General features: G+C 45.7%; 1 protein-coding gene across 2 annotated transcripts in view; it reads right to left on the bottom strand.

The window, feature by feature from the left end:
* Positions 1-12,741, bottom strand: part of LOC309562628 (uncharacterized protein) — a 42,696-nt gene extending 29,955 nt beyond the window's left edge. For both annotated transcript variants that reach the window (XM_082266883.1, XM_082266884.1), the window contains exons 1-2: positions 12,632-12,741; positions 297-460 (exon numbers count right to left, since the gene is read on the bottom strand). In XM_082266883.1, coding sequence (XP_082123009.1) covers positions 297-419 — 123 coding nt within the window. In that variant the 5' untranslated portion in view covers positions 420-460; positions 12,632-12,741. The remainder of the gene's footprint in view (positions 1-296; positions 461-12,631) is intronic.
* Positions 12,742-19,410: the final 6,669 nt, after the last annotated feature.

Raw genomic sequence — 19,410 nt, 5'->3', positions numbered from 1 at the left:
GGATTTTTATTCCTTTAGACCAGGGGTCTTCAAACTATGGCCCTCCAGTTGTTCAGGAACTACAATTCCCATCATGCCTAGTCATGTCTGTGAATGTCAGAGTTTTACAATGCCTCATGGGATGTGTAGTTACGCAACAGCTGGAGGGCCGTAGTTTGAGGAACCCTGCTTTAGACTTACCAAAACTACGTAACATGTGGACAACCCTGAACATTTTAATGTGCCTCCAAGGACACAGGATTGTTGGTAGATCTACAATCAGAATGCATAGGGTTTGGTCAGCTTTAGCCTCTCACCTCTTCTATAAGCAGATACAGGATCTCTAAAACCAGACTCAAGATCCTTTCAGTCATGTTACTCTTCTCTTTGTCCATCATCTGGAAGTCTTGAGGAATTTCCAAATGTGGACTTGTGTCCATGTAGTTGTGGGGCAACGTGGATGGCCTTCAATATCTTTTAGCTACAAATACACCAATAAAAAAAAAAATGTTACCTATACATGATTATTTTATAGAGGATAGAGTCAACATGCCTCCTCTAACATATAGGCTAGGGATGCACCGATCCGATATTCGGATCGGATATCGGCGCCGATATGGCCATTTTAGATGGATCGGGGGATCGGTAACATTGACCGATCCACTGGCCGATCCGGTTTTTGCTGAGTAACGGCGCAGCCATCCCTTACTAGGTGCAGTAGTAGTATGGGATGGGAGCCGCTACTTCCTGTATAGGTCTGGCTCACAGGCGGAGTGATATCAGATGCACTCCGCCTGTGAATGGAGGAGCTGTACACATGAAGCAGCTCTGTACTGCAGCCACTTGCTTTGTGTGTAGCTCCGGATCGGTTGCGGTATCGGTATCAGCGATTTCACAACGCCAGATATTGGTATCGGGTCCAAAAAAGTTGGATCGGTGCATCCCTAATATAGGCACATTCAAAGAGGCAGTGTCGACAACAACAAAATTGCAGGTAAAGCCCCGTACACACGTACCGATTGTCGGCCATAAATATTCGGCCGACGACCGATCGGCCAATTGTAGGCTTGTTAGTATGATGCTTCCAACAGCCGACAGCGCATTTTCGGCCGAACAGAATCTGTCGTGCAGGCATTAAAATTTTTGTTGGCCAACACCAGAACGGCCGATTGTTCCTCAGTCAGTACAGATTTCGGCCGACAGACAGCCGATTAGCAAGACTGGGCATGCTCAGAAAAGGAAAAAGACAAGGAAAGTTAACCATCACATGACATCACTTCTGCAGTCGGCTGTTGTTGGCCGACAAAATTCGTGTGCAGTCTTTTGCAGTTTTCAACAGACACGACAGCCCTGGACAAAAGACGGCCGATCGTTCGGCCGACGATCGGTACGTGTGTACGGGGCTTAAAAGCAAAGAAAGTATTTAAAATTCTTACTTTTTTTTCCATAAACAGAGTTTTATTCACCTGTGATGCGAGACTGAACTTGCTAAGGAATTAAACCACTCCAGGAAAAGACAAATCCCTTGCACAGCCATACTTTCCCCCCCCCTCCTGCCATATCACAGCTGTCTTCTCTTCTGGAATTGTCCGTGCTGGCCCAGCGCCTCTGCCCCTCTCTTCACCACCATACAGTATATTGTCTTTTTATGTAGCTACTAGGGGAGGAGTAAATAAAAACACTGCAGAGTGTCAATTGAGTGGCAGATCTGAGTCTGCTGGGGGCATCACATCCAAGATTACAGCGCCCAGTAGCCCAGCAGCATTCTGTATTTACAGAAGATCAGCAATGGTGACCTTTACATTTCTCTCAGTACAGGTTTCCTTTAAAAAAAGAATAAGTTCCTGTACCAAGAACATAAAATGACATCTAAAATAAACCTAAAAAAGACTGTATGGACAACCCCCTTTAAGCACATCTGTGGGTAGCTGGCCAGCCTTTGGTAAGCATTTCACACCTTCGGTCTATAAAAATACACACAGGAAAAAGTGTGGCACTGTCCAGAAAAAACGGAATTTTTGTAAAATCTTACCTTAAAATTCCTTTCTCTGAGTCCTCCGACAGTCGCCGCCCCTTCCCAAGTCTTACTCCTGCGGAGCAAAGGTCAATACCCATTGGTGAAGACTTGGGAAGGGGCGGCGACTGTCGGAGGACGTAAGAGAAACATTTTTTTGTGTCAGTGCAAACTCAAATACTCCTAAAAAACTATATGTGATCTAAACTCTATCATATAAAACTTGAAAATTGTATATCAAACAAAATAATATATAAAATAGGGATCAACCAATTATCGGCAAGGCCGATATGCAGTTTTCCCGATATATCGGAATCGGCCCCCGGAGGTTACCGATGTTGCCGATATTTCGGGAAAATGATGCCTGCAGTTAGAGACATCACTCTGGTACCGGCGTAATGACAACTGATGTGGCTGAGAAGCCGCTCGGCTGTCATTACAAAGAGCGGGAGGGGCCATCTCCCACCTCCCGCCGCCTTCTGCGGCTCGCCCGGGTCTCCCGTCCCACCGGGAGACCCGGGCAACCAGCCTGTACAGCCGCCGAAGACACGATCAAAGCCGCATTCATCTCTGATCGGGTCGTAATGCAAAAACCCAGAAGTGATGTCATGGCATCACTTCCGGATACTGTCTGGCGCCAGAGTCAAAAAAAATGACAGCATTCAAAACAGCCAAACTTGGCATTTTGAATGCTTTTAAGTGCAGAGGAGGGGTTTCGGGACCCCCAGATCCTTCCACAAAAGTACCTGTCAAAAAATAAATAAATAAATAAATAAACATTTTTTTTTAAATGTACAAAAATATCGGCCAATTTTGGCCGATACTGATATGCATTGACCAAAATATCGGCATCAGTATCGGCAACGAAAAACCGATATCGGTCGATCGCTAATATAAAACATGTGTTCATCAATTTATATATTGCATCCGCCTCAAACCAAAATGCAAACAAATGGCCATTGTCCCCACCTATAACTGGCCTTCACAGCAAAGAGAACATGGAAAAACCAAAGAAAATTCCCAGCTCAACTCACCAGCCAGCCTGCTACCAACCAAATTATCCTGTCTAACAATTTGCATTAAAACCAGGGGATGAGCACACATTTGTAAATACATGCGTAAGCTGCGGAGGCCGTGACAAGGCACCCCATTATTATCCGAAGTCCTAACTATACATTTTTGAGAACCTCCATAGCAGAAGCACATGCATTATAATGGATAGGGAGAGGGCATGTGAGCCTGGAAGGAGCCCAAACCTCCTTAAAGGCAAAGGGATGCACTGGACACCCAGCACAATGGCAGATAAGGCGTCCAGTGCATCCCCTCACCAGTATTAACCCCAACAGTACAAATGGCCACTGTCCCCACCTATAACTGGTCTTCGCATCAAGTAGCACATCGATGGCTGGGTTCCTTCCAGACTCACCTGCCCTCTGCCTATCCATTATAATGCATGTGCTTCTACTATAAAGGCTCTCTATCCATTACCTTTACCATAAATGACATCTCTCCGACCAGTGGAGGGCCTCACCCCATATCCATCATAACATGAGGACATCCCTTTAACCAGTGGAGATCCTTACCCCATATCCATCACTAAAAGAATGACATCTCTCTAATCAGCGGAGACCCTTACCCCATATCCATTTCTATCACCACAGGAGGACGTCTCTCCAACCAGGGAAAATCCTCACCTCATATCCATTACCTTTATCATAGATGATATCTCTCGGACCAGTGGAGGTCCTCACCCAACTTCCATTAACATCACCACAGGATGACCGCTCTCCAACCAGTGGAGATCCTTCCCCCATATCCATTGCCATCACCATAGAATGACATATCTCCAACCAGTGGAGATCCTCACCCCATTACCATTACCTTAGGATGAAATATTTCCAACCAGTGGAGATCCTTACCCCATATCCATGTCCATCACCATAAGATGACATCTGGCTGACCACTGGAGATCCTCCCCCCATATTTATTACAATTACCATAGGATGACATCTCTCTGACCAGTGGAGATCCATACTACATAACCATCACCATAGGATGAAATCTCTCCGATCAGTGGAGATCCTTACCCCATATCCATTAACATTACCATAGGATGACATCTCTCTAACCAGTGGAGATCCTTCCCCCATATCCATCACTAAAAGAATGACATCTCTCTGATCAGCGGAGACCCTTACCCATTTCTATCACCACAGGAGGACGTCTCTCCAACCAGTGAAAATCCTCACCTCATATCCATTACCTTTATCATAGATGATATCTCTCGGACCAGTGGAGGTCCTCACCCAATTTCCATTAATATCACCACAGGATGACTTCTCTCCAACCAGTGGAGATCCTTATCCCATATCCATTACCATCACCATAAGATGACATATCTCCGACCAGTGGAGATCCTTACCCCATCATCATTACCTTAGGATGAAATATCTCCCACCAGTGGAGATCCTTACCCCATATCTATATCCATCACCATAAGATGACATCTGGTTGACCACTGGAGATCCTCTCCCCATATTTATTACAATTACCATAGGATGACATCTCTCTGACCAGTGGAGATCCATACTACATAACCATCACCAAAGTATGAAATCTCTCCGATCAGTGGAGATCCTTACCCCCATATCCATTAACATTACCATAGGATGACATCTTACCAACCAGTGGATATCCTTCCCCCATAGCCATCACCAATGGATGACATATGGCCGAATAGTAGAGATCCTGACCTTATATCCAATACAATCACCATAGGATGACATCTTTCCAACCAGTGGAGATCCATCCTATATATCTATCACCATAGGTTGAAATCTCCCCTAACAGTAGAGATTGTTACCCCATATCCATTACCATCACCATAGGATGACATCTCTTGGACCAGTGGAGATCTTAACCCTATATGAATTACCATCACCATAGGAAGACATTTGGCTGACCAGTGGAGATCCTTACCCCATATCCATTAACATCCGTTTGCTCAGCAGGAGATCTCATACCCATTACCATCAGAACTCCCGAACAGGGGAAATGTTTTTACCCGAATGGTGAACCCCGTTAAAGTCTATGGGAGCCCAACAATAATTATCAAAAGTGCCTATTTTAAAGACTTATATGCAAGTAATTGGCCATAAAAGGGGTATGGGGGTCCAGGGGCTGCCCTGGGTGACATGTATCAATAGTTTTTTTAGGAGCAGTGATTTTAATGATGCTTTAAGTGCAACAACAAAAATAAAAAACCTTTAAATATAGTGCCTGGGGGTCCCTTTAGTCTGCCTGTAAAGTGGTGCATCTGTAGCATGAATAGAACATGCTGCAGTGAAAAATAACATTTCTAAAGGGAAAAAAAAACAAGTCAAATCACATTTAAATTGACTCGTAGTTGCAATTGCCAGCACCCGGCTATTGAAAAAAAAAAAGAATATAGAAAAAATGGCATGGGGCCCCCCCCAGGTAATACCAGACCCGATTTCAAGGGGAGACCCATGCCAAAATGAAAAAAAGGGCGTGCCCCCCCCAAATCCATACCGGACACTTATCCAAGCATGCACCTGAGCAACTGGCCCTCCTCCTGAACCACTTGTCCTTGTACTTATGTTGATGGCGAAAAGGGTCTCTTCCCTACAACCCTGGCCTGTGATTGTGGGGGTCTGCGGGCAGGGGGCCTATCGGAATCTGGAAGCCTCCTTTAACAAGTTATCCTCCAGATCCCTCCCCCTCATGTGAAGGAGTTTGGGGTACATAGTACCCCTACCCATTCACTAAAAAAGTGTCAAAAAGTAATAAAAACACAGAGACAGTTTTTGACAATTCCTTTATTTAAAAAAAAAAAAAACAGTGCCCCCCCCATGTAAATTCATCATTAACCACACCGCCCACTGCACCCAAAAAAAAAAACCCCACTGCGATTTCATAGACCGAATGCCTCTTCCACTGTTTGACAGTTCTTATATAGGTAAGGGCGGGGCCACCTGGCGACGTCACCTGGTGGCACCTCCCCCCTTGTGACGTCACGGCGAATGCATGCTGGGCGGTGCCACCAGGTGATGTCGCCCGGTTGTTGCGCCCTATAGCTATTAAAAAATGTCAAAACGTCAGACCAGCCAGACCGCGGGAGTGTTCATCGCAAGTGAACATGTTTTCGGGTGCAGCAGTACGACGGCCATCGTGGTTGACGATGGATCTACATCGGGGGACATTGTTTTTTATTTTTTATTAAAGGATTTGTCAAAAACTTGTCTACTATCATTTATTACATTTGTACATTTTTTTGGTGAATGGGTAGGGGTACTATGTACCCCATACCCATTGACATAGAGGGGTGGGATCTGGGGGCCCCCTTGTTAAAGGTGGCTTCCAGATTCCGATAAGCTCCCCGCCCGCAGACCACCACAACCACAGCACAGGGTTGTGGGAAAGAGACCCTTGTACCCATGAACATAGGGACAAGGCGCTTTGGGGTGGGGGAAAGAGCCCCCCTGCCCAAAAGCACCCCCCCATGTTGAGGGCATGTGGCCTGGTATAGTTAAGGGGGGGCGCTCACTAGACCCCCCTTTCCTGACCTGCCAGACTGTTTGCCCGAATAAGGGTCTGTTATGGATTTTGGGGAGGACCCCACACCATATTTTTTATTTTTTTTTAATTAGCCGGAAAACCAATTGACAGATGATGACCCATCATCCTTAACAACCATATTATACTGTGCCCTGATTGCGCAAAGCTTTGCCAAAACAAGGCGCAAAATGCACTGTGCAGTGCATTGAAGGGCGTTCAGAGGGGCGAACACCCTGCAAATTCAGGTGTTTGACGAACAGGGCGAACAGCCAAGGTTTGGCCCAAAACTCATGCTTGGGCTGAACATTTCGCCCTAACACTAAATACCATTACCGTAGGATGACATCTCTCTGACCAGTGGAGATCCCTACCCCATATCCATTACCATAACCATGGGATGACATCTCTGACCAGTGGAGATCCTTACCCTACATGCATTACCATAACCATAGGATGACATTTGGCCGACCAGTGGGGATCCCTACACCATAACCATTATCATCACCATAGGTTGACATTTCTCCAACCAGTGAAGATCCTTCCCCCCATATCCATCACCATAGGATGACATCTCTGACCAATGGATATCCTTACCCCATATCCATCACTATAGGATGACATCTCTCCAACCAGTGGAGATCCTTACCCTTGTCCATTACCATCAACATAGGATGATATCTCTCCAACCATAGAATGACATCCAGCCGACCAGTGAAGATCCTTACCCTACAACCAATACTATCACCACAGAATGACATATCTCTGACAGTGGAGATCCTTACCACATAACCATAGGATGGCATCTCTCTGACCAGTTGAGATCCTTACCCTATATCAATTACCATCACCATAGGAAGACATCTGGCAGACCAGCCTAGATTCCTACCCCATATCCATTATCATCACCATAAAATGACACCTCTCTGCTCAGCGGAGATTCTCACCACATATCCATTACCATCACCATAGGATGACACCTCTCCGACCAGTGGAGATCCATCTTACATATCTATTACCATAGGAAGAAATTTACCCAACCAGCAGAGATCCTTACCCCATATCCATTACCATAACCAAATAAAGACATCTCTCCGACCAGTAGAGTTCCTCACCCTATATCAATTACCATCACCATAGGATGACATCTCTCTGACCAGAAAAGATCCTTACCCTATATTAATTACCATCACCTTAGCATGACATTTGGCCAACCAGTGGAGATCCCTACCCCATATCCATTATCATCACCATAGGATGACATCTCTCCGATCAGTGGAGACCCTTACCTCACATCCGTTTCCATCACCAAAAGAGGACATCTTTCCAACCAGTTGAGATCCTGACCCTATATCCATGTCTATCACCATAGGATGACGTCTCTTTGACCAGTGGAAAACCTCACCCCATGTCTATTACCATAAGATGACATCTCTCCAACCAGTGAGGATCCTGACCCTATACCCGTGTCCATCACCAGAGGATGACATCTTTCAGAGCAGTAGAGCCTTACTCCATATCCATCCCCCATACCCATCACCAAAGGATGGCATCAGCCAAACAGTGGAGATCCATATCATGGCATCTCTCCAATCAGTGGAGATCCTGACCCCATATCCAAATTCATCACCATAGGATGAAATCTCCCTAACCAACACCAAAGGATGGCATCTTTCAGAGAAGTGGAGATCCTTACTCCATATACATCACCAAAGGATGACATCTCTATAACTTGTGAAGATCCATCACCAAAGAATGACATCACGCCAACCAGTGGTGAGCCATCACCATAGGATGGCATCTCTCCGATCAATGGAGATCCTTCCCCCCACATCCATCACCATAACCATAGGATGACATCTCTCCAACTTGTGGAGAGCCATCCCCCATATCCATCACCATAGGATGGCATCTATCTCAATGGTGGAGATCTGTCCCCCTTATCCATAACCATATGATGAAATCTACCCAGCCAGTGGAGATCCTTCCCCCATATTCATTACCATCACCAAAGGATGAAATCTATCTGACCAGTGGAGATCTTCCCCCCCATATCCATCACCACATAACTAAATCTCCCCAAACAGTGGCAATCCTTCCCCCATGTTAATCACCATAGGATGAAATCTGCCCAATCAGTGGCAATCCTTCCCCTATATCCATCACCATAGGATAACATCTGTCCAACCAATGGAGATCCTTCCTCCATATCCATCACTATGAGATGAAATCTCCCCAACCAGTGGCAATCCTTCCCCCATATTCATTACCATCACCATAGGAAGACATCTCTCCAACTTGTGGAGATCCATCACCATAGGATGGCATCTATCTGACCAGTGGAGATCCTTCCCCATATTCATTACCATAGGATAACATTTCCCCAACCAGTGGAGGTCCTTCCTCCATACTAATTACCATCACCATAGGATGAAATCTCCTGAGCCAGCGGCAACCCTTCCCCTATATTCATCAACATCACATGAAATCTACCCTACCAGTGGAGATCCTTCCTCCATCTCCATCACCATAGGCTGAAATCTCCCTAATCAGTGATGATCCTTCCCCCACATTCATTACCATCACCATAGGAAGACATCTCTGCAACTTGTGGAGATCTATCTCCTCATATGATAGCATCAATTTGATCAGTGGAGATACTTCCCCATATTCATCACTATAGCATGAAATCTGTACGACTAGTGGAGATTCTTCCTCCATAGTCATCACTATAGGATTAAATCTCCCCAACCAGTGGCAATCCTTCCCTCATATTGATTACCATCACCATAGGAGGAAATTTCCCTAACCAGCAATGATCCTTCCCTCATATTTATTACCATCACCATAGCATGAAATCTATCCAACCAGTGGAGATCCTTCCCCCATATTCATTACCATCACCATAGGCTAAAATCTCCCCAACCAGTGGCAACCCTTTCTCTATATTCTTCATCATTGCATGAAAACTATCCGACCAGTGGCGATCCTTCCTCCATATCCATCACCATAGGAGATTAAATCTCCCCAACCAGTGGTGATCCTTCCCCCATATTCATTACCATCACCATAGGATGAAATCTCCCTAACCAGTGGTGATCCTTCCCCCATATTCATTACCATGACTATAGCATGAAATCTGTATGACCACTGGAGATCCTTCCTCCATATCCATCACTATAGGATTAAATCTCCCCAACCAGGGACAACCCTTTCCCCATATTCATTACCATAGGATGAAATCTCCCTAACCAGTGGTGATCCTTCCCCCATATTCATTACCATCACTACAGCATGAAATATATACGACCAGTGGAGATCCTTCCTCCATATCCCTCACTATAGGATGAAATCTCCCAAGCCAGTGGCAACCCTTCCCCTATATTTATCATGTTCACATGACATCTATCTGACCAGTGGAGATCCTTCCTCCATATCCGTCACCACAGGCTGAAATCTCCCTAACCGGTGGTGATCCTTCCCCCACATTCATTACTATCACCATTGGATGGCATTTCTCCAACTTGGGTAGATCCTTCCCCCATATCCGTCACCACAGGCTGAAATCTCCCTAACCGGTGGTGATCCTTCCCCCACATTCATTACTATCACCATTGGATGGCATTTCTCCAACTTGGGTAGATCCTTCCCCCATATCCATCACCATAGGATAAAATCTCCCCAACCCATGGCAATCCTTCCCCCATATTCGTTACCATCACCATAGGATGAAATCTCCCTAACCGGTGGTGATCCTTCCCCTATACAGTATTCATCACCATAGCATGATATCCATCACTATAGGATGAAATCTCCCCAACCAGTGGCAACCCTTTCCCCATATTCATTACCATCAGCATAGGATGAAATCTCTCCAACTTGTGGAGATCCATCCCCCATATCCATCACAAAAGGATGAAATTTCTCCAATCAGTGATGATCCTTCCCCATATTAATTACCATCACCATAGCATGAAATCCATCCGACCAGTGGAGATCCTTCCTCCATATCCATCACTATAGAATAAAAACTCCCCAACCAGTGGCGATCCTTCCTCCATATTCATTACCATCACCATAGTATGGCATCTCTCCTACTTCTGGAGAACCTTCCCCCATATCCATCACTATAGGATGAAATCTCCCCAACCAGTGGAGATCCGTCCTCCATATCCATCACCATAGGATAAAATCTCCCCAACCCGCGGCAATCCTTCACCCATATTTATTACCATCACCATAGTATGGCATCTCTCCAACTTGTGAAGATCCTTCCCCCATATCCATCACAAAAGGATGAAATTTCCCCAACCAGTGGTGATCCTTCCCCATATTAATTACCATCACCATAGGATGAAATCTCCCCAACCAGTGGCAACCCTTGCCCTATATTCATCACCTTCGCATGAAATCTATCTGACTAGTGGAGATCCTTCCTCCATATCCATCACCATAGGATGAAATCTCCCCAACCAGTAGCGATCCTTCCCCCATATTCATTACCATCACATAGGATGGCATTTCTTCAACTTTTGGAGATCCTTCCCCATATCCATCACAATAGGATGAAATCTCTCCAACCAGTGCCAATCCTTCCCCCATATTCATTACCATCACCATAGGATGAAATCTCCCTAACCGATGGTGATCCTTCCCCTATACAGTATTCATCACCATAGCATGAAATCCATCCAACCAGTAGAGAGCCTTCCTCCATATCCATCACTATAGGATGAAATCTCCCCAACCAGTGGCAACCTTTTCCCCATATTTATTACCATCACCATAGGATGGCATCTCTCCAACTTGTGGAGATCCTTCCCCCATATCCATCACCATAGGATGAAATCTCCCCAACCAGTGGAGATCCTGACCCCATATTCATTACCATCACCATAGGATAAAATCTCCCCAACCCCCAGCAATCCTTCCCCCCCCCCCCCATATTCATTACCATCACCATAGTATGGCATCTCTCCAACTTGTGGAGATCCTTCCCCCATATCCATCACAAAAGGATAAAATTTCCCCAACCAGTGGTGATCCTTCCCCATATTAATTACAATCACCATAGGATGAAATCTCCCCAACCAGTGGCAACCTTTCCCCTATATTCATCACCTTCGCATGAAATCTGACTAGTGGAGATCCTTCCTCCATATCCATTACCATAGAATGAAATTTCCCCAACCAGTGGAGATCCTTCCCCCATATCTTTGTCCATTACCATGGGATGAAATCTCCTCAACCAGTGGAGATCCTGACCCCATATTCATTACCATAGCATGAAATCTATCTGACCAGTGGAGACCCTTCCTCCATATCCATAGGATGAAATCTCCCCAACCAGTGGAGATCCTTCCCCCATATCCATCACCATAGGATGAAATCTCCCCAACCAGTGGAGATCCTGACCCCATATTAATTACCATGGCATGAAATCTATCTGACCAGTGCAGATCCTTCCTCCATATCCATTACCATAAGAGGAAATCTCCCCAACCAGTGGAGATCCTTCCTCCATATCCATCACTATAGGATGAAATCTCCCCAACCAGTGCAGATCCTTCCCCCATATTCATTACCATCACCATAGTATGGCATCTCTCCAACTTCTGGAGATCCTTCCCCATATCCATCACTATAGGATGAAATCTCCCCAACCCTATAGAGTATCCATCCAACCAGTGGAGATCCTATGTCCTTCACCTATGGCTCCCCTTGTGTAAAGCCTAGAACAGGTCAGGGTCACAATGGCAGCAATTACAAAGGATGCCCCATGGGTGACCCAATGTCAGGACATTATATATATATATATATATATACTTCCATTTCCAGAAATTTAATAAATACAGGTATTTGTATTATTTTCCATCATGCATGCAGGGAAGGTGACGGGCTGAGTGAAGGGAGGATCTGCCCCCCCTGTCTAATAGCAGTAGAGGTGATAATAGCAGACAGCCCCCCCTCTCTGGGGACACACAATGAAGGTGACCGGTACCCCCTCCTACCCCCATTGGTTGTCCAGCCCCGGCCCCGGTACTGTCATCTCTCCCCCTGTACCTGGCCTCCTCCGTTCTCCGCAGCACAAAGGCCCCGACACACAGAGGAGCAGCAGCAGCAGCCCAGCTGCCTCCGGGGATCGCGGGGGATGCCGGGAGACGTAGTTTTGTCGGGGGAATCCGGAGCCCCGTGACGTCACATCCTCGTTGCTATGGTGAAGAGACGCTCAGCGCTGCAGGGGGGAGGAGCTTGTGGGGGCAGTGGTAGGAGGACAGGGAGGTCACTGAACTGCTGCAGGGGGGGGGGTGAAGAATTAAATATTAATTCTGATAATAATAATAAAATAAATAATCTATACTATGGAAATAGTTTGTATATAGGAAATGTAATGGATAAATCTGTAATTAGGAAGGAACACTCATACCAGCACCACTGACTGCATATCTACTATACAGGATCAGCCATAGCCCAATGGCCGCCCAACTAATATTGAGTGCGTTTATTGTTTGGGTTGGAGTTCTAAGACCCCTTCCACATGGGCGCCTCTGATTGGCCGATTCTGCTTGCTCAGCGGGGGATCTCTCCCCCAATGACAGCTCCATCTCTGGTCACTGTACAGTGCTGACATGGTCCAACTTTCCTTTATGGGGAAATCAGCTAAAAACAGACCGCCAGATGTAATAAATATGGGGGAAGGATCTCCACTGTGTGGAAAGATTACATTCTACAGTGATGGTAAAGAACATGGGGGAAGGATCTCCACTGGTTGGAGAAATTTAATCCTATGGTGATGGATATGGAGGAAGGATCTCCACTGGTTGGGGAGGCTTCATCCTATGATAATGAATATAGGGATGGATCTCCACTGGTTGGAGAGATGTCTTTACATGGTGATGGATATGGGGTAAGGATCTCCACTGGTTGAAAAATTTCATCCTTTGGTGATGGTAATGAATATAGGGGAAGGATCTCCACTGGTTGGACAGATGTCATTCCATGGTGATGACATTGGGTAGAAGAATCCCTACTAGTTGGGAGATTTCATCCTTTGGTAATGATAATGAAAATAGGGGAAGGATCTCCACTGGTTGGAGAGATGTCATTCCATGGTGATGATAATGAAAATAGGGGAAGGATCTCCACTGGTTGGAGAGATGTCTTTACATGGTGATGATAATGAAAATAGGGGAAGGATCTCCACTGGTTGGAGAGATGTCTTTACATGGTGATGGATATGGGGTAAGGATCTCCACTGGTTGGGAAATTTCATCCTACAGTGATGGTAATGAATATGGGGGAAGGATCTCCACTGGTTGGAGAGATGTCATTCCATGTTGATGATATAGGGTGGAAGAACCCCTACTAGTTGGGAGATTTCATCCTTTGGTAATGGTAATGAATATGGGGGAAGGATCTCCACTGGTTGGAGAGATGTCATTCCATGTTGATGATATAGGGTGGAAGAACCCCTACTAGTTGGGAGATTTCATCCTTTGGTAATGGTAATGAATATGGGGGAAGGATCTCCACTGGTTGGAGAGATGTCTTTACATGATAATAGATATGGGGTAAGGATCTCCACTGGTTGGGAAATTTCCTCCTACAGTGATGGTAATGAATATAGGGGAAGGATCTCCACTGGTTGGAGAGATGTTATTCCATGGTGATGGCATTGGGAGGAAGAACCCCTACTAGTTGGGAGATTTCATCCTTTGGTAATGGTAATGAATTTGGGGGAAGGATCTCCACTGGTTGGAGAGATGTCATTCCATAGTGATGGATATGGTGGAAGGATCTCCATTTGTTGGGGAGATTTCATCCAATGGTAATGAATATAGGGAAAGGATCTCCACTGGTTGAGGAGATGTCATCCTATAATGATGGTACTGAATATGGGGGAAGGATCTCCAATAATTGGAGAGATGTCATTCCATGGTGATAGATATGGGGGAAGGATTTCCACTGGTTGGGAGATCTCCTCCTATGGTGATGGAAATGAATATGGGGGAAGGATCTCCACTGGTTGAGGATATTTTATCCTACGGTGATGGTAATGAATATGGGGGGAATGATCTCCACTGGTTGGGGGACTTCATCCTATGGTGATGGTAATAAATATGGAGGAAGGATCTCCACTGGTTGGATAGATTTAAGCTTATGGTGATGGTAATGAATATGAGGAAAGGAACGCCACTGGTTGGGGAGATTTCATCCTATGGTAATAAATATGGGGGAAGGATCTCCACTGGTTGGATAGATTGCAACCTATAGTGATGGTAATGCATATGGGGGAAAGGATTGTCACTGGTTGGGGGAGATTTCATCTTATGGTCATGGATATAGGGTAAGGATCTCCACTAGTAGGATAGATGCCATCCTGTGGTGATGGCTATGGAGGATGGATCTCCACAAGTTAGAGAGATGTCATCCTATGGTTATGGTAATGCACATGGGGGAAGGCTCTCCACCAGTTGGATAGATTGCATCCTATAGTGATGGTAATGAATATGGCGGGGAAAAATTGCCACTGGTTGGGGAGATTTCATCCTAGGGTGATGGATATGGAGGAAGGATCTCTGATGGTTGGATAGATTTCATCCTATGGTGATGAATATGAGGAAAGGGACGCCACTGATTCAGGAGATTTCATCCTGCCAGACTGATGGAAAGTAGGACCACCATCCCTCTGGATTTTGCGGGAGGATCGGATCAGGTGGCAGTGGGTGTCAGCAGACATGTGTCCCCCGACATCAGCCGCTCCATAGGAGAGACAGTAAGGTCCCATCAGGTCCACTTGCAAAACTCACAGACTGACCTGATCAGAAAGCTCATGTAAAAGAAAGGACCCTGAAAATTGCTACATTTGTTTTTTCTTTTTGCTTCTTTTGGACACTGTGTCACTTTGTATCAGTTTCAGCTCATTCTTGGGCACTGGTGGATTTTTTTTTTTTTGGGAGGGATTTATGTACACAATTATTATTGTCACTAGCATAGTGATATCATTATTAGGGCATATATTAATTTATACAGTATTTATCAAGAAAATGGCGCCTCTCCTTTATATGTGCTCGGTATAACCTGTGTAGAGCTGCCTTAAATTTAACGACTTAAAGCGGAGTTCCAGCCATTCACTCACCTGTCCAACGGTCCAGCGATGCGGCCGCCCGAAGCCTCGATCCTCTCCCTCGGCGCCGGCATCACTGCTGTGGGCACCCGGCTGTGACAGTTTGCGGTTTCACAGCCGGGTACCCACTGCGCATGCGCGAGTTGCACTGCGCGCCGTGATATGCCGGCAATCTTCTAGGACTTTTGACATGTCCCAGAAGATTGCAGGGAGGGAGGGGGAGAGGAGAACTTCCGCTCAGGACGCCGCAGCGCTCCGAGCGGAAGTGGGAGCGGGTACCTGTCAAAACTAGGTACCTGCTCCCCCCCAAAAAAATGACATGCCAAATGTGGCATGTCAGGGGGTCAGGACTCCCTAAACGCGGAAGTTCCACTTTTGGGTGGAACTCCGCTTTAAGGTCCGCCCGCCGCAGTTATACTGCGGCAGGCTGGCCCTGCTGTGCCATCCGCCGTAGGTATACATCGGTCGCACGCCTGCAGCTAGGGGGCGAACGCGCGCCGCCTGTGGCGCGCTCCCGTCCCCACTCGGCAGCGGGGATTCCGATGCATGGGGCAGGCAGCTCCGATTGCCGTCTGACACCCGCGATCGCTCCCCCCTAAGAGAGAACACAGCTGACCGTTCTTCTCTCTGGAATGATCACAGAGCTCCTGTGATCCTTCTATATAGGATCACATGTCTCTATGATCATTTCACAAGCCCAACCCCCATACAGTTAGAATCACTCCCCTAGGTACACTTTTAACCCTTTGATCGCCCCTGGGTTAACCCCTTCCCTGCCAGTGTCATTATTACAGTAACAGTGCATATTTTTAGCACTGATTACTGTAGTAATGTCACTGGTCCCCCCAAAAGTGTAAAAAATGTCAGTTAGGGGTCCGATCTGTCCACTGCAATGTCGCAGTCCCACTAAAAATCGCAGATCGCTGCCATTACTAATAAACAAAAAAAAAAACAATAAAAATTACATAAATCTTTCCTGTTGTTTTGTAGACGCGATAACTTTTGCGCAAAACAATCAAAATATGCTTATTGAGATTTTTTTAACCAAAAATAAGTAGCAGAAAAAGTGGCCTAAAATGTTAAAAAATGTTGATCTTTACATTTATTTTTTTTGGGAATGTTATATAGCAGAATGTGAAAATTATTATTTTTTTTTTTTTTTTTTTGAATTGTCGCTCTATTTTTGTTTATAGCGCAAAATAAAAAAAAAAAATAGTGGTAGTGGAAAATGCTGGACGGCATGTCCCTCCTAAATGGAGATTACAGAGAAACTGTACATTGTCACATTGTTTTAAATAAGATATTTCCCCACAGCAGCCAGGGCACTGAAGAAGACGGCACAAAGCAAAAGTGCCTAGCGTAGCCCAGAAGAACCCACTCTGGGATAGGCCTCTCATGTTACTCTTGCTTGGCACCCAACGAGGAGGGAAACATGGAAGACGTAACGACCAACCACCCACCTGCCTCCTACATACTTCTAGACAAACCAGTGTGCCTTGCCTATGTATTTGGTTTGCATAACTATCAGAAATGACCAATTGATTCTTTAATAGCTCCTTTGTAAGAAGTGGTGATGACAAGCCAAATTCTGACATCAGTGGAATTTATCAGCTTCCAAGTAGGTGCAAGTTTGTTTGTTTTTCTCGTTGCCACACCAATGTAGCACCCTACAGGTAGGTGCTAGGTAAATGCATAGTGGGCCTTGTCTGCCTAACAGCAGGGCCATGATTTCCTTTTGGTCAGGGTGTCATGGTTCCAGGTGTGTCTGCTGAGAGGGGAGTCTCCCCACTGGCTCTGTGAGAGGCTTCTCATAGGGCAGTGGAGGAAACCCAATCAGGGACACATTCAGGCTTGTAACTGCCCCAGAAGGCAGATTCTGCCGCAGAGGATTCTGGGAGTGAGTATAAGTTTGAGGGGAGTGCGTGACTCAGCGTCTTTGGTGGGAGCAGAGTCCCAGGAGGGAGAGAACAACTGTCTCTCCTCCTGTCAGAGGAAGTGGATGTCTCTGGGTGCTGCCTGAGAATCCAGAGGGTCCTGAGTTGAGCTGAAGGGGATCCGGTGTGCCGAGAACCAGCAGAAAGAGAGAGGGGTCTGTGACGGTGGCGGATATCAGACCCCTGCCCTTCTCACTAACTCGTGACCGAGGACCAGGCAATCTCACACCCTGCCGTCACTTGTGTAACAATGCCACTCTCAGCTGCACCTGGCACAAAGATTTTCCAGCTTGCGGGACCACAATCTAGATGCCAGCAGGCTGAGAGCAATTGTCACCGGCTAATTAAGCAATTAACCCTTTCTCTGCCACCACCTCTTCGTTATGATGAGCCCAGAGGACGCTCGTAATTTTAGAAATACCAATTATGACTATAGAATAATCATCTGTAACACGCACTGTCACCACAGACAGGGATGTCCAGAGGATTTATTCTAGACAGTAGTGCTCTTCAAGAGACAGGTTCTTTGGTTAGTTTGCATTAAGAGCTTAGAGACAAGATTAACACTTTTCAAAATAAGGTTTAATAATAAAGAAGTTAAAATTGGTGCAAATAAAAATATTTACAGAAAAATGGGTTTCAAAGAAATAGAGAAACAATTCAGCAATTTAGAAAAGTAAGATAAAGAATTAGAAATAAGAATACTTTCATGCAAGGTCCTTGTATTATCAGAGTTTCAGAAGCTGAGCCGGTTCCCAAAGTGATATAGAGATGTTCCTTCTTCAATGGTACAGGAGAACTGAGAACTGATCTGCTTCTCTCCTTTTTTCTGAGACCGCAGGGGTTGTCACCAGAGGTCCTTGACCAATAAACACAGTGGCCATGGGCGGCCCTAAGATTTAGACAATGCCAAGGACCTCCCGTATAGACAGATTTATAACATAATTCATATCTTCCAATATCTACCAGCTGCCTTCTTGAAACTGATAGAATATTGTGCGGCATTGGATTTTACATCCATAGATACCAGACATGGTTTATCTCCAAGTAACCTCTGACTCGTAAGGCATCTGACAGCTAGCTTGTCTTCCATAGGAGCGAACGTGATCATGTATGATCTTAATTTGATCGGTATTTTATTTCTCATCCAAATATATACCTTTTGTTTATGTGTCACGTTCCTGTCTGCATTTATGAATTGGGTATGGATTTTTTAGATGTATTGGTACATCTCTAATTGAACAGTTGGGTTTTGGAATTTACGACTCAGCTCTGGTTAACCCTAATGAACATCTGCTCCGTTTATGACCCGGCCTGTCCTGTTCTACACATCTGTCAGGCTTCCTGTCTGCTGATAAGGTTCTTTGCAGGCCAGCTCTTTGAAGCTCTGCATACTTAAGTTTATTAGCTTGAGGGGGGTTGGGGTGGGGGCTGTGAGAGTGAGTGGCCTATTGTTTTTTAAACTGTCATGGCTGCTGGAGACAAAATGGTTGCTTGACAAAATGATATATCCAGTGCAGGATACCATTACAGGGTCCAGTCCCAGGAAAGCCTACAAAGGTCGTGAGTGCTGCGGATTACCCCTGGGGGTCTATCTAGTGTCAGAGGGGACAACTCTGGATAAGGTACTGGGATCCAAGTGTCAGCTAGCTGTAAAGGGGGTGCCTATTCAGAGGACCCTGATGTATTAAAGGGGGTACCTAGGTTGAGGACCCTGAAGTGTTGAAGGGGGCGCCTGTAGTTTGGGCCCTGAAGAGTCAATGTACAGTGTGGAGTGTGCC

The sequence above is a fragment of the Pelophylax lessonae genome (assembly GCF_965119305.1).
Source record: "Pelophylax lessonae genome assembly, chromosome: 9".
NCBI lineage: Eukaryota > Metazoa > Chordata > Amphibia > Anura > Ranidae > Pelophylax > Pelophylax lessonae.
This window is presented reverse-complemented; position numbering and strand designations above follow the sequence as displayed.